Source organism: Dama dama, chromosome 12 (assembly GCF_033118175.1).
Source record: "Dama dama isolate Ldn47 chromosome 12, ASM3311817v1, whole genome shotgun sequence".
NCBI classification, from domain to species: Eukaryota; Metazoa; Chordata; class Mammalia; order Artiodactyla; family Cervidae; genus Dama; species Dama dama.
Window position 1 is genome coordinate 88,803,534 of NC_083692.1, and position 16,349 is coordinate 88,819,882.

Here is a 16,349-nt window from a genome sequence, read left to right on the forward strand (position 1 = left end):
GTCTCCTCAGCTAAGCATATTCTAGCCTCCTGCTTAGCTGCAGTCCAGTGCTTGCCCGACAGCAACAGAATGTAAGCCACATGTGTAATTTTGATTTTTTCAGTGGTCACATTTTTAAACAGTAAAAGAAACAGGTGAAATGAATTTTAATAATGCACTTTAACTCAATATATCAAAATTATAGTTCAACATGTAATAAATTTTAAAATGTTAACAAGCAGTTTTACCTTTTATCTCATACGTGTGTGCTCATTTGCTCAGTCATGTCCGACTCTTTGAGACCCCATGGACTATAGCCCGCCAGGCTCCTCTGTCTCTGGGATTTCCCAGGCAAGAATACTGGAGTGGGTTGCCATTTCCTCCTCCAGGGGATCGTCCCAACCCAGAAACTGAACCCACATCTCCTGTACCGGCAGGCAGATTCTTTACCACTGAACCACCTGGGAAGCCCCTTTTTTTCAAACTAACCCTTTGAAACCCTTTCATACTTACAGCACATTGCAATTCAGACCAGCCTCACTTCAAGAACTCAGTAGCTAGAAGTACATTATTAAAATTAGTTTCACCTGCTTTTTTTTTAAACTGTTTAAAAATGTGCCTTGGCATGCATAAAGGCCAGGGGAAGGAAAGAGGGTGAAGCTACACTGGCCTTTACACACGCCTAGGAGACTCCTATCCCTTCTTCCATCAGCCAACCCCTGCCTGTCCTTCAAGATTCAGCTAAGCATCACTTCCCCTACGAAGCCTTCCTTGACTTTCTGTTGAGATGTCCATTCTCAGCAGTGCTAAATCCCTCAGCACTTAACTATATCATTACACGTGATCCGGTAAAGTTTAGTCTTACTTTTCTGTCTTCCCCACTAAGGGGAATTTACCACAGAACTGATAAAGCTTAAACTTCAGGGTCCATCTCTCCCCTACACAAACCCTTTCCAAGGCCTCATGTTTAATTTTGTAGCAATGGTTTTATACTCCTTTTCTTAAAGAGTGTCAGACCCCACAAAACCTGGATCAACTCCTGTTCCACTGACAGGCTGAGCCGCTTGTGGGCTGGGACTGTGCCTTATTTCTGACTGTATCCCCAGTTCCTACACAGGTCTCTGACAAAGAGAGTCCATAAATATTTGCCAAATAAACAAACATTGGAGTTCTTTAGGGCTTAATCCTAAACTCTCTCTCTCCCCCTCCCCCTCTCTTTCAGAGTAGCATCAGCTGGTCCTTGATTTTAATAACCATACATTTGTTGGTAATTCACAAATTTCTACTTGCAGCCCTGACTTTGTTCATAAGCTTTAAGTCCACTTGTGCAACTGCCTCTCAGAGGCACCCACTTGGAGGTGACATAAACCCTCAAACTCATTCCAGGGTGCGAACTTGTGTCTCCCCCGAACCTGTTCTTCCAATACTTGTCCTTTTCTCACTAGATGGCGCCACCATCCACCCTGCTGCTCAAGCCAAACTCCTTGACTTCCTCTCACTGGTCCTCCACATCTGCACTACCACCAAGTCCAGATGATTCCATCTTCAACATACCTCTCAAAGATACACACACAAATATATGCTGGATAGCTACAATAACCTCCTAACTGGACTCCCTGCTTCCACCCTTGCACACCTACCATTCACTTTGTACACAGCAGTTAGGTAGTAACTTTAAATATGATTCCTCATTACATCATTTCCCACTGAACTTCAGACAAAACCCAAACTCCATATGTGAACCACAGGGCCCTGAGGAAGCAACTGTCCCCTTACTCACTAAGTATCTGTTGTTGCTATTTAGTTGCTAAGTTGTGTCCCCATTCTTTGCAATCCAATGGACTGTAGCCTGCAGGCTCCTCCGTCCATGGGATTTCCCAGGCAAGAATCCTGACCTCTAATTCTTTCCTCTAATGCATCAAGGTCTGTCCCTGCTCTGAGTCTTTGCAAATGCTTCCTTGTCTTCCCCTATGGAGCACGGGGAAGAAATCCAGAAGAAGCCTCATCCTCATGTCTACTTAGACTTCTCCCCCAAGAGGCCCCCCTTGCTCTCCCTGGCTGAAGGGGGCCCACTGCCTTTGCTCTCCATCACGTGCACTGCTTACTGTCCTCACAGCACTTTTCATACTCGGAAATATGTTAACTTATTTTACTTGTTTATCATCCACATGCCCACTCCCCCACACTAAAACATTTTCTGTCAGTTTTATATCTCCAGTTTATTCAGGTGGCAGAGCATCTAGAAATCATGCTGTTTTTTTGGAGAACACCATGATTACCTAATTTCATATTTAATCCCATCACATACACTAGGGAAAAAAAGATTACCCTGTTGTGTGAGTACATGTAAAATCTCTTTTCGAGATCTATAGAAAAAAATAAGTCATTCTAAAATGTGTCATCAGATATTTGAGTTTTTCTGTTAATATTTGCCTGTTTCTTATGATTCATTTTCTCCTCTGCTAGCACCCAGCAGCAGATGAATGCTGAAGCTTAAGAAAATTTTATAGAGAAAAGAAGCCTTAACACGGAGGATTCGATTCTTGCCATGTTTCCCTGATAACTAGGGGGAAGCTGACTGTTATTTAAGAACTTAGGGAACTCTTGGTGTCCAGCGGTTAGGACTCCATTCTCTCACTGCCAAGGGCCTGGGTTTGATCCCTGGATGGGGAACTAAGATCCCACAAGCCACATGCTGCAGCCGGAAAAGAAAATAATAGAGAAAAACAGAGGCGGGAACCCCTCAGACTAACTAGGATGAGTGCTTTTGGAGCACTGTGGATTATCTGCAGGCTAGCAAGGACAGGCCCACAGAGGCAGGAAGGGCGCTGGTGGCTGCTTCTTGTTCACAGCAGACAGCTGGCTCTCTGGCAGCACAGGCACTGGAATAAATGTTAACCCTGACAAGAAAGGGAAGAGTGGTTCCTAAAGAGGCACCAGGTTTGTCTGCTTGGGATTCCTGTCCGTTGGTTTAAAAAAAAAAAAAAAAAAAAAATCCCTGCCAGGAAGAAAATAGCCTGTAGCACAATGAAGAAAGAGTGACAGACTTCTTCCTGGGGTTTCACATTCTGAAGTATGCTCACGGGCAGAATGTGGATATGGGGTTTCCAAAGGAGGCTGGACCAGTCTCATTCCCCACCTTACGTATCGTTTCACCACTGATGCTCTGTGGTGAAGGGCTGTCTCGCCAACCAGAATCTCATGCAGACAGCCGGTTCTTTCTACCTAAGCCTGCATGTAGGATCTCAGTTCCCCAAGCAGGGTCTGAACCTGGGCCATGGTAGTGAAAGCCCAGAATCCTAACCACTAGGCCACCAGAGAACTCCCGTCTTGCAGGGTTTTACTGAAAAGTTGTTGAGGTGATGTATGTATGTCATAGCCCTCCACAAGTGTGGATTCCTTTCCCTACTCCCTTTTCTCTGTAATCTGGAGACCCTGACCTGTCAGAGGAACAGTTTGTTTCCCTGAGGAAAGAACCAAATACTTATAGAGCTTCTGCTAGGGATGAGGCATTGAGCTTAGCCCTTTGGGAGCTACAAAGATTATTTCCTCTATTTAACAGCAATGATGAGCCTAATCCCATGGCCACACCTCACCCCCGGCTGCCAAGAGAGGAAGGGAGAGGCCCAAGTGTCTTTCCTGTTCCTGGGAGCTGGCTCCCACTGCCCTCCACTTCTCTTTCCCCTGCTTAAACTTCCTGAGCAGCGGAGGCTCAGACTCCTCCCCAGCCCTCCTCCTCCTCCTGGACTCCTGACCACTCTGTCTGCCCTTCCCTACTCCTTACTCCCTTCCCTCTGGGGCGCGGCTGACTTACTAAGCCTAGCTTCCCTGCCTTCTCCAAGTGATGCTCAAAGGGACCCATTAGTCAGGGAAGAGGCGTCAACTGATAGGTCAGTGTGAATGAGGTACAAGCATGCTTATTTTTGAGTTAAAGTTTCATAGTTAAAGTTACAGTAAGGTAATTTGCAGGGGTGAGTACACACCCTTGCATAAACCACAAAAATGAGTGCCAGCACAGAAAAGGGGGTAGGGAAAAGAATCCACACGTGTGGAGGCCCTGTGACATATGTATATCATCTCAACAAGTTTTCAGTAAAACCCTGCAAGAGAGGAGTTCTCTGGTGGCCTAGTGGTTAGGATTCTGGGTTCTCACTACCATGGCCCAGGTTCAGACCCTGCTTGGGGAACATGGCCAAAAAAGAAAAGAAAAACACAGACCAAAGATTGGATTTTCAGAGAATTGCTTGAAGAATTCAAACAGAATGGCTTGCCTCAGACTGTCAGTGAAGGACAGGTTAATTTATCTCCCTCTAACAAGACCATAGGTCTTGGGCAGCCAAACACAGACATAATGCTACAAGCAAAGGGAGTTACCCCTCTCTCTGGCTATAAGAAACCTGGGGTGAAACTGCAAATCCACATGTTTTCAAAAACCATTTCTAAACAGTTATAGCTTCTTAATTATTTGGACTAATTTTTAGAAGGCAGCTGTTCTTGCCAGACAGTCCTAACTACAGGTTTTCAATTTTAAATAAATACAAATTTACTTTCAAGGACAGCCAGTATTTCAACTTGGTTTTTTTTTTTTTTTTTAATAATGCTGTTAATTAAAATTCATACTGGGTCCATTTTAATAAACAGATAAGAACAGCTGTAATTAGCACTGGTCTCACTGCTTGGCAAAGAGCTGCTACGAAAGACCTTGAACAGTCTTTAAGTAAGTTACAAATTCTCTTTTGAAATCACAATTATACTTTACTTGTTTGGCAAGCTTTGTCTAGTTCTGATAAAATGGAAAATCGAGAATCTGCAGCATTTAAAGGAAAACAGAATTACTATGAAGGACTGGGAGGAAAGTCAGAGGCATTTTGAGAACTGCTGGTCTAGCATACACCAAACCACAGATGCTTCCCAGAAAAGTAGCAGGATTCACAGCCACCTTCAGCAAAGCCTGCCCTGAGAGCTTCGTTAGGAGAGAGGCCCCTGTTTGTTTAAACGAGGTAACGCTCTCAGCCTCCTTTTCTTTTTGAAGCCTCTGGCTTCTTAGAGCAGTCATCTGGGAAGATAGCACTGAATGGGAAGTTAGGATACCAAGGGTTCCCATTCCAGTTTGGAAACCTTCTGGCTATCCAACCTTGGGCAGGATATTTCTCCTTTTTGAGCCACCACACAAATGTACTAATTGAAGGTCAGTTGATCAGACAGATAACCGCTGTGTTGGGCCTGCCAAAACTGAACTCACTTAGACACAGGACATTATCAATGAATGTTAGAGCTAAACAGAACCTTTTCATGATTAGTTGGACTCTGTCATTTCCCCCAGAGATGGGAAGGGGTCTGTCCAAGGTCACACAGTTAGAGGGGGCCTTGGATTAGAACCCACGTTTCTCAATTCAGCCCCATGCTTTGAACACCACACGTTATCTCAGAAGTCCTAAAGGAATTACATTTCATTTCCTTTGTACCACGTAGCTCTGAGATGTATTGCTGAGTTTGGTCTCCATCCTGCCCACTCATCAAAACTGTGCTGGATTAAGCAGCTAAGTCCTTCTACTCTTTGCACGCAAAATTCTGCTCACACTAGTGGCTTCTCTGAGATCTGAAACAGGCAGGATATGAGCCAACCTTTGCCCAAACTCACCTTTAGGAGCATGAGAGAAATGAGGTCTGTGTTCCCTAGGGTACTCTCACTTTTGAGTCTCAAGGAACAAAAAACTTCGGGATGGATGTCAAGAGATCACTTCTCCAGTTAAATCTCACTGTCCAGATTATTGACTCAAGCAATGAATTTAGCAGGAAAGTCCCTCACAGAGGCAGAGAAATTCTTGGAATGGAACTGTGGAGTCAGAAGAAAGCCCCAGAGCTGGAGCTCTCAATATCTGATCTCCAGTCAGCACCAAAACAGAGCTCTACATCCACTGGCTTGTCAGTGGATGAGAGGAGCTCCCACCTCCAATATTTTAAAAACCAAACAAAACTCAAATAACCTCCTCCTTCTCAGACCCTAAACAAGCTACCAGCCCTGCACGCTCCGCGCCCCCCCCCCCCCCCCGCCCCGGTCTGGAATGTGAACAAACAGGATTAAATGAAAGTAAGGGTGCTAGATAAACCCTAAACACCATGCACATGGAAAAGATTATCATTTTTCCCTGCCTGATATCTCCTTGGACATTCTCCAAAGCCCAGTTCAAATGTCATTTCTGAAGACCCAATCCAACCAACCTGGGTTCATCCTAGCTTCACCAATTTTCTCTGTGACATTGAACAAGTGGTTTAACTTCATTAGGCCTCAGTTTCTTCCCCTGCCAATGGGGAATCATAATAATAACCATTTTATGGGATGATTAGGTGTTGACCCAAGGTCATTCTTGCAAAAGGCCCAGCATGGCACCTGGCAGAGAATAGGACTCTATAAATATTGAATGGACTGTGAGGGAACCAGAACACTCACTCATCTCTTGAGGTCTGATCCAGCATTTTTCATTCTTCAGTCCCTGCCTTCCCCCCTGTTCTTTTGCCCAAAAGGGGCTAAACAAGCCTTAGCCAATCTGCTCTTACCTTGCTGAGGTCCCCTAGGGCCATGACCTTGGCCACTGGCCTCTTGTTGAGCTGCTCCTTCACCCAGAGCTCGAGCTGTTTGTTCCACTTCATAGTGAACACATAGAAGGCATAAGCCAGCAGCAGTAGCACGCTCTCCCACCACGCAATGAGGCTATCCAGGAAGAAGAGGATGAGCATCATTAGGTCAAAGATGTAGAAGGTGATGTCACGGAACAAGGGCCACCAGGTGAGGTTGAGGATCTCCCGGGAGAAGAGGGCACAAGTGCCAATGACAAAGAGGATGTTGAACACCGCAGAGCCCACTATGGTGCCAATGCCCACATTGCTGTGGGAGATGAAGACGCCGATGAGGGAGGTGAAGAGCTCAGGGGCAGAGCCTCCAGCAGCCATGAATGTAGCACCTGCCACATCCTCAGAGATCTGCAGCTTGTCTGTGATGACGCCCAGGGCAGGGACAAAGTACTCATCGCAAACGATGGCCAAGGCTACAAACACATACATCATGCCAAAGATGTGCAGGACCACCCAGCCCTGCCTCCGCTCCTCCACACTGAACAGGTCTCGGGGGTACTCTGCCTTGGGGTGCAGGTCTGGCCGCCCGGAAGGCAACACTGAGGGACCAGGAGTCTGTGGGATCACAGCTGTTGTTCGACTGGGGGAGGGGGCAGTGGGTGCAACTGGGGCTGGCTCCACCACCAGGCAGTGGCGGACCTGGATGGTTGGATTTGGCCTGACCCTGGGAGTTGCTGGGGTGCTGGGTGCTTTGGAAGGGTTCTTCAAAAGCCCCCTGAAGGTGGTTGAGGATATTCTGATGGTCGGTGCACTGGTTCCGGACAAGGGATTCCTGACGTTCCAAGCAGCAGTCGAAGCTCTGGCTTCTGCTGGGCTGCCACGTGTTACGGTGCTTACTGTCACCTGCCCCTCGGAGACGGCCGAAGTGCGCTCCAGGACCGTTCCCCGGGGTGTTGTCAGGGGGTTTTTTCCCACCATCCCCTGGTGGTTGACTGAGCTATTACTGTCCACTCTTTTGGGGGTAGGCAGGATCTTCTTTTCTACCACATTTCTTGGAGAAATCAAGGTGTCTGTTTCTAAGTCACTTAACAGGAAGGTTGGGGTGTTATCAGTTATTCCCTTGAGAGGACCTGGGGTGGTTTTCTCCACTAGTCTCTTGGGGGGGTTGGTCTCCAACATTTTCTTGGTTGCCATAATTTCACTGTCTTTCATTGTTGTTCTGGCGGTGATCCCATGGCTCCTTGGCATTGTCATGAGTATGGACGGGGCATAACTGTTTACCATTCTACCAAGTGGGGATGGGGAGTATTTCTCCACCTTACCCCTGGATTGAGTTGGGCGGGAGCTCTTTACTTCTCCCCTGGGTGTCGCAGGGGTATAATTATTTACCATTGGTCTGCTTTGAGTGTAGTGATTCAGTACTCCTCTGGGTGTGGCTGAGGTGTCTTCCTTCACTTTTCCTGTGCCTGTTGGTGCTGGGCTGTAGTTATTCTTGGGTATTGTTGGAGTGATGCTGGCTGTTCTTCTAGGTATACTGGGGGTGTTCTTCATTGCTACGCCAGGTGTTGTTCCATCTCTGCCTGCTGTGGCTTCAGGTGCCCATGCCTCAACCTCCAATTCAGAGCTAGATTTTGAAGTCTCACTGCTCACCATCATCATCTCCTTGTTGGAAAGGTCCCGGCTGGCTACTTTTACAGGGTGTTGGGAAGAGACTGCTGCCCACAGTGTGGGGAGGCCCTGCTGGCTCGTCAGGTACTGGTAGGTGGAACCTATGATCAACATTCCCAATAGAAAGAGGGGGCGACTCCAATGAAGCCGCTTTGGCCAGAGTGACCGCCTCTCCTGTGCCCCCATCCTGATCAATTTCCCCATGATGGCCAGTAATGCCTGGCTATAGAAAGCCTCTCATTCTGTCCACAGGAAGATGGGGGATGCTCTGGGATTCAGATTAGAAATCAGAGACGTCCTCCATGAAGGACATGGAAGAAATCCTCCATGAAGTCCAGCCAGGGGGTAACCACAAACCTAGAAAGAAAAAAAAAAAAGACAAGGTTATTTGCTCCTAAAAGGACAGCTGGGATCCACCAAACCCTCATCTGGAAGAATGATTATTCACACAGGGGCCTTTGTTGTGAAGGTAATTGTTTCTGCTGGGAAAACAAACAAAAAAAAAAAACCCTATCCTTTGTTCCAGGAGACGATGCTTCCTCATGGGAAAAAGAGCATCTCAGGGTCCTCACTGCTGTGTAGGCATGCCAGCAGCCCAGGTTCCTGAGCTAGATCTACCCAGCCCTCCTTGGGATCCTTGCAAAAGTTCTGCCCACACTCCTCAGGTCCAGCCAGAGTTGCTGAGAGCTCAGGCATCTGTAGCTGGTGCCCCAGGCCACAGATCTTAACTTATTAAAGGCAAAAAGGAAATAAGGAGACATGATTTTAAGCTTTAGGCAGAAAGAGGCAGTAATGGAAAGCAGTTCCAGAGATATCGAGGCTCTATGTGTTTTTACTGGACTGACTGAAAATGATTCCACCATCATTCAGAGAGGACAAAGCCTAAAAGTCAATGTCATAAAGCTTCCTAGAAGGAGGAATATGGGGAACAGAGTCAAAGGTTGGGTTCCCAGACCTGCTGCTTACTAGCTGGGTCACCCTGGACAGGCTGAACCTCAGCACCTCATCTGTAAAATGGGCATGCTAACATGTACTTTGATTATGCAAAGATTATCTCTGAAAGGACATCTGGAAAAGAGAAACTAAGGACCCAGGATCAGAGGGAGACTTATTTTTCAGTAAATTCTATTGTTTAGCCTGTTTAACCTTTTTATCATGTGTGTATTATAACTTTTTAAATTTAATTTCATAGAAATAATAATAGCAATAACAATACCTATGTCACGGGAATGTTGGGACAGCAAAAACATATAAGGTCTATGAAAACCATTGTACAGAATCAATGCCCCATATGGGTTAATTTTATATAAGGACTCAGGAGGGAAGAATATTTAAGGCCCAGTCCACGTAAATATTAAATCTCTAATCAACATCCACAGATTATTACAAAACAATAACTAGAAATTATCAGTTTTGCATATAAAGTAATATATTAGAAATTAAATGAATAACATAGAATCTTAGGTCAGTAAAGGCAGAATGAATTACATCATTTAATACAACTCCCCATTTGAGACATGAAGAAACTGAGATTCAGAGAGATGTGACTTGCTCAACATCACACAGCTAGTGAGCAGCAGTGCAGATGAGCTTTCTAAGGAACCAGTCTTTCCGGACATACCACTCTAATTAGCAATGCAAATACAGCTGTCTTAAAATGCAAAAAGAGAATTATGGAATAAATGAATTTCCTTCTTTGTCCTTGATTCTTATAATTGTCTTTCCACCATCTCCCTGTCCACCCTATCCTTTGCCATATATTCAACACTCTGAATCTGCTAAAGAAACTTTGGAGAGTATCTCTTTCTGATGTTATGTAACAGAGCTGAGCTGGCACCCCAGCTGGTCCCTCCTACCTAATCGCATCATTTACCTTCAAACCTGGACATCTGGGTGTCTTCTCAGTTCTGGAAACTTGTCAGAATCAGGGTCTTAAAGAGTGGGTCTGAAGCTGTACAGCAGAAAACACCCCATTCTCCTGTCCCCTGACCCTATGGAACCCTAATTCAAGGCAGGGTCAGGTGTGAAGGGCGTCTCAGGGGAAAGATATCCAATCCCAGCTAATACCCGCCTCTAAGAAGCTTATCAGGGCATTGTACAAGTTCTCAGTCCCACTGCCTCTACCAGAGCCTATGAGAGTAGACCTTCCACCAGAGACATAGGTGGGTTCTCTGTGGGCCTCTGCATTCAAGTGGGAAATGGTGGGAACTTCTCAAACTTATTTCTAAGCTCGGAGAATGAGCAGGTATCAACGGTTCCCATGCTTAGGGGGAAGACAGATTTGAAAAGATTTAGAAGGCACTCTGGGAACCAAGAGAAAATGTCTGAGGCTTAAAAGATCAGATGACCTCAGTTAGCACCAGGCTCTGTTTGCTACTGTGTGATTCTAAATGTAATTTAAATGTAAATGCAGAGATAATAACACCTGTCCTACCTATCTGTAGGGTGGATGTGAGAATCAAAGTTAAAAATAAGGGAATATCCACTCAATTTCGCTGTGAATCTAAAACTGCTTTAAGAAATAAAATCTATTTTTAAAAGTCAGGGAATGCGGAGGAAATACTTTATAAACTTTAAAGCATTTCACACATAAAAATATTTTATCAGGTCTAAGGGAAATTCTTGGAGGAGAGGGCACTGACAGATCATCTCAGTGCCGGTTGGTACATATTGTCAACTGAAAAAAAAATATGCACCCTAAAAGTGGAAAATTGGTACTTCCCTGGAGGCCCAGTGGTTAAGAATCTGCCTGCCAATGCACAGAACACAGGTTCGATCCCTGGCCCTGAATGATCCCACATGCCAAGGGGCAACTAAGCCTAAGTACCACAAACTACTGAGCCAACGTGCCTAGAGCTTGCGCTTCTCAACAAGAGAAGCCACCGCAGTGAAAAACCCGTGGACCACAACCAGAGAGTAGACCCCGCCTGCCGCAACAAGAGAAAGCCTGCACGCAGCAATGAACACCCCATACAGTCATAAATAAATAAATAATGTTTAAGTGGAGAATTATGTTTATTTGGGGCATTACTGAGGACTTAACCCGGAATACAACCTCTGAGATAGCTCTGAGGGACTGTTGCAAAGAGCTATGGGAGGTGCCAGAGTTTTTGCCAAAAAAAAAAAAAACCCAAAAAACCAGGTAGTCAAAATCAAAAGATTACTGCCAGTTAAAGAAAAACAGACATCTCAAGTTGAGTTTACCAGTTTTCTATGTATGGAATAGTGCAAGAATCTGGGCTTAATGAAATTACTCCTTTGATATGCACCTTACCTATGGTAGTGAGGGCAGCGGCAGAGGCCAATGGCTCGATGGCCATAACATCCTTTGTTTACTGATATGGCAAGTGTTATTCTTTGCCCATAGCACCTCCTCTAGGTCATAAATCTGACCAACATTTAGGAGGCATTTTATGACCAATTTTGTCCCATGGCACTAGGCCCGTCAGTTCAGTTCAGTCGCTCAGTCATGTCCGACTCTTTGCAACCCCATGGACTGCATCATGCCAGGCTTCCCTGTCCATCACCAACTCCCGGAGCTTACTGAAACTCATGTTCATCAAGTCGGTGATGCCATCCAACCATCTCATCCTCTGTCATCCCCTTCTCCTCCTGCTTTCAATCTTTCCCAGCATCAGGGTCTTTTCCAATGAGTCCGTTCTTTGCATCAGGTGGCCAAAGTATTGGAGCTTCAGCTTCAGCATCAGACCTTCCAGTGAATATTCAGGACTGATTTCCTTTAGGATTGACTGGTTTGATCTCCTTGCTGTCCAAGAGACTTTCCAGCATCTTCTCCAACACCACAGTTCAAAAGCATCAATTCTTTGGATCAGGCAAAGATTCTGTTGATAGGTTAATGTGCTAATTTTGGATCAGGCCCTATTGATAATCTAAAATTCTCTGGAATACCCTTGCAGCCCAGTGGTTATGACTTGGTGCTTTCACTGCCCAGGGCCTGGGTTCAATCCCTGATCAGGGAACTAAGATCCCACAAGCCACATGGCATGGCCAAAGTAAATAAGTAAATAAATAATTGTTTTTAAACATTCTCTGGATCTTCTATCTTACTAGTTTATTATGATTCAGGAAATATTTTACCTTGCTGCTTCTTCCCGTACCTCAAGTGGCATTATTACAATTATTCTATGCAGAGTTATATATACGATCAACTGCCTCATTTCACAGTAGTCGTAGTGTTAATCGCTCAGTCATGTCCAACTTTTTGCAACCCCACGGACTGTAGCCCGTCAGGCTCCTCTGTCCATGGGATTTCCCAGGCAAGAATACTGGAATGGATTACCATTTCCTTCCCCAGAGGATGTTCCCAACCCAGGGATCGAACCCAGATCTCCTGCATTGCAGGCAGATTTGTAGTCTAAGCTACAGGGAAGTCCTTTAGTCACCACCGATTTTTTTGGAGGCTTAGTTACACATTGGTTTATGTAAGAGACAGCAATCTCAAAAAATAGATAGGATATAAAAATACAGCTAGGACGTTAACAAAACCATAATACAGCAGAGAGAAGCACAAGGAATAAATAATTTGAAAACAACAGGAGATAAAAAAATTAAAACAATGAGTGGTAGAACTAGTTGTAATCTGGTTGTAATAAGCCATTGAGTCCACGGAAAGCCAGCTAGAGAAGCCAAATTTTAGAGGGATAAGGTAAAACAAAAAAGATAATGTTTCATCTTTGTTTACAAAGGGATACTTTATCGAGTTGTTACAGGTCACGGTGTAAGAGGAAAGGTTTTCTGGAAAACAAAGACTTAAGAACCAGTATACTTCATGAAAAAGTTATAAAATTATAAATCATATTTATCTGTTGATTCAATCCCATGCAATTAATTCTTGTTCATCTGGATGAAGTCCCCAGGTTTTCCATTCGAGTTTTGTAGTTTCTTACCCAGTTCAGTAATATAATCCAAAAGTCATCGGAAATTTATATTTGTCAAAACATCTTTTTTATGAATTTTCTTGGAAACCTTCATTTTATAGCTGCATCAGAGTAAAACAACAATTGAATACAAATGACAAAAGATTTAAAATGGCATGTTTAAAGATCGGATTACAATACAATTAACAAGAAACTTGGATATTTCTGCAACATACAACGTGTTAAGATAATAACTAGAATATGACTGATACTACCAGGATATGTCAAACTTTTAGGAATTCCATATAAACTGAAATATCTATATTAATGACATCTAACCACACAATATAATCCAAGAACATTTATCTCCAATCACTTAACAATACTTCTCAAATAATTTAACACACCAAATAAGCCCAATTAGTTTAATATTCCTCTCTTTGGGATGTTTCAGAGGCCCTTTGAAGCATCCCAAAGTTAGCTGGAAGTCAAAGGAACTTTATTTAGAATTTGACTAGAGGAAGTTTGTCAAAAATATCAAAAGGTCTTAAAGCACTTGATCAAATAGGATCATAGGTCACTGTGAAACAATACTTACTTTCCATCCAAAGTGACAAAAAAAGATTTTTAAAACAAACACAGATTATTATGAAAGCAAAAACCTCAAAATCTGTTGTCAAAAGTAGCTCAACATTCCAGGAAACCTTTGCTCTCTTAACAGAGAAGAAACCAAACACTAATCCTGCACTAGCCCACTCTCAATAGAAAAATTCCTTTACCTAATTAAATTAATCCAATCCCGGCCTAGCATGTACAAAACTTTTTTCTCAGGGCTTCCTTTCCAAAAACCTTCCACAACTTTTATATTAGTTTATCTTTTATTTTTCTTTTCCATTTAGAAATAAGCAGCTTTAGCACAAAACTACTTTCCCCTTAACAAAATGCACTTCCATTCTCCATACCTTTTGCTAAAAATACACATCCTATTTTCCTTGATGAAGGAAATACTGAAACATTTCCTTTATTATTTCTAGTAACTTTAATTACATCTTATAATTTTAACCCTTAAGAACCTTGATCTCTAGGGAAAACCAACAGCAAGTAGTTGTATACTTTTTGTCATACCAGCATTTCCTGGTTGGCAAGTTTAGGAATATTCTATCTAAACATAGATCTCCTCATGGCATAATTCTTTTTCTCAATGTAATGCAAGATATGTGTCTAATAAACCCCAAACATCTTTAGTTTTCCTCTCATAGGAAGACAAAAGTAGATAAACTTACAGCAGTTTAATAATTAATATTCCAGTATTTTATCTTATTTAAATATTCAATGAATTCCCATTATTTAACATAATTTGGCAAAACTCTAAAATTTTAAGTTACTAAAAATATGAAGCAACTATTTTATAGATACATATACCCAAAACATAATTATTCATAAAGAGTTAACCTTAAAACTCTTATCTCATGTATTGTACTTTTATTTAATAACTTGTGAAAATATCATAACAAGTTTTCTTTTTTTTTCTTGCTGACAACTCTGCAACAAAAATAACATGAATTTATGGACCTTTGGAGGCTTTCCTTGTGGCTCAGATGGCAGAGTCTGCCTGCAATGTAGGAGACCCAGGCTCAATCCCTGGGCCAGGAAGATCCCCTGGAGGAGGGCATGGCAATCCACTCCAGTATTCTTGCCTGGAGAATCCCATGGGCAGAGGAGCCTGGCGGGCTACAGTCCATGGGGTCACACAGAGTTGGACATGACTGAATGACCAACACACACACGTTGACCTTAAGTACACCTGTGTGTGTATTAGTTGCTCAGTCATGTCTCACTGTGACCCCATGGACTGTAGCCCACCAGGCTCCTCTGCCCATGGGATTCTCCAGGCAAGAATACTGAAGTGGGTTGCCATTCCCTTCACCAGGGGATCTTCTCAATCCAGGGATCGAACCTGGGTCTCCAGCATTGCAGGCAGATTCTTTACCATCTGAGCCATCAGGGAAGCATAGGTATAATAAAAATAAGACATGTCTGTATTGATTAAACCAACAAGCTTAAGATAGCTATAATACCAACACTAATTTAACTGTGGAAAATTCTTAAAGAGATGGGAATATGAGACCACCTTACCCGCCTCCTGAGAAATCTGTATGCAGGTCAAGAAGCAACAGTCAGAACTGGACATGGAACAACAGACCGGTTTCAAATTGGGAAAGGAGTACATCAAGGCTGTATATTGTCACCCTGCTTATTTAACTTATATGCAGAGTACATCATGTGAAATGCCAGGGTGGATGAAGCACAAGCTGGAATCAAGATTGCCAGGAGAAATATCAATAACCTCAGATATGCAGATGACACCACCCTTATTTTAGAAAGCAAAGAGGAACTGAAGAGCCTCTTGATGAAAGTCAAAGAGGAGAGTGAAAAAGCTGGCTTAAAACTCAACATTCAAAAAACGAAGATCATGGCATCCAGTCCCATCACTTCACGGCAAACAGATGGGGAAACAATGGAAACAGTGAGAGACTATTTTGGGGGGCTCCTAAAACTGCAGATGGTGACTGCAGCCATGAAATTAAAGACACTTGCACCTTGGAAGAAAAGCTATGACTAACCTAGACAGCATATTAAAAAGCAGAGACAATACTTTGCTGACAAAGGTCCATCTAGTCAAACCTATGGTTTTTACAGTAGTCATGTATGGGTGTGAGAGTTGGACCATAAAGAAAGCTGAGCGCCGAAGAATTGGTGCTTTTGAACTGTGGTGTTGGTAGAAGACTCTTGAGAGTCCCTTGGACTGCAAGATCAAACGAGTCGATCCTAAGTGAAATCAGTCCTGAATATTCACTGGAAGGACTGATGCTGAAGCTGAAGCTCTAACACTTTAGCCACCTGATGCAAAGAACTGACTCATTGGAAAAGATCCTGAAGCTGGGAAAGACTGAAAGCAGGAGGAGAAGGAGACGACAGAAGATGATATGGTTGTATGGCATCACTGACTCAACGGACATGAGTTTGAGCAAGCTCTGGGAGTTGGGGAAGGACAGGGAAGCCAGACATGCTGCAGTCCACAGGATCACAAAGAGTCAGACACCACTGAGCGACTGAACTGACTGAATTTAATATTGACTATTTCCTAAATTATGTGAACCTGAAATTTATTCTGGCCAGATTCCTTTTTATTTAGAAACACTTAATTTGTAAGTGCTTACTTTAAAGTCAATTAAATAGAACTCTCTTATA

At 43.5% G+C, this 16,349-nt stretch overlaps 1 protein-coding gene across 1 annotated transcript in view; it reads right to left on the reverse strand.

The window, feature by feature from the left end:
• Nucleotides 1-16,349, reverse strand: part of SLC24A1 (solute carrier family 24 member 1) — a 51,608-nt gene that overhangs the window by 17,460 nt on the left and 17,799 nt on the right. Inside the window, exon 4 of the mRNA XM_061158032.1 lies at nt 6,538-8,577. Within this exon, the coding sequence (XP_061014015.1) occupies nt 6,538-8,424 (1,887 nt within the window). The 5' untranslated portion in view covers nt 8,425-8,577. The remainder of the gene's footprint in view (nt 1-6,537; nt 8,578-16,349) is intronic.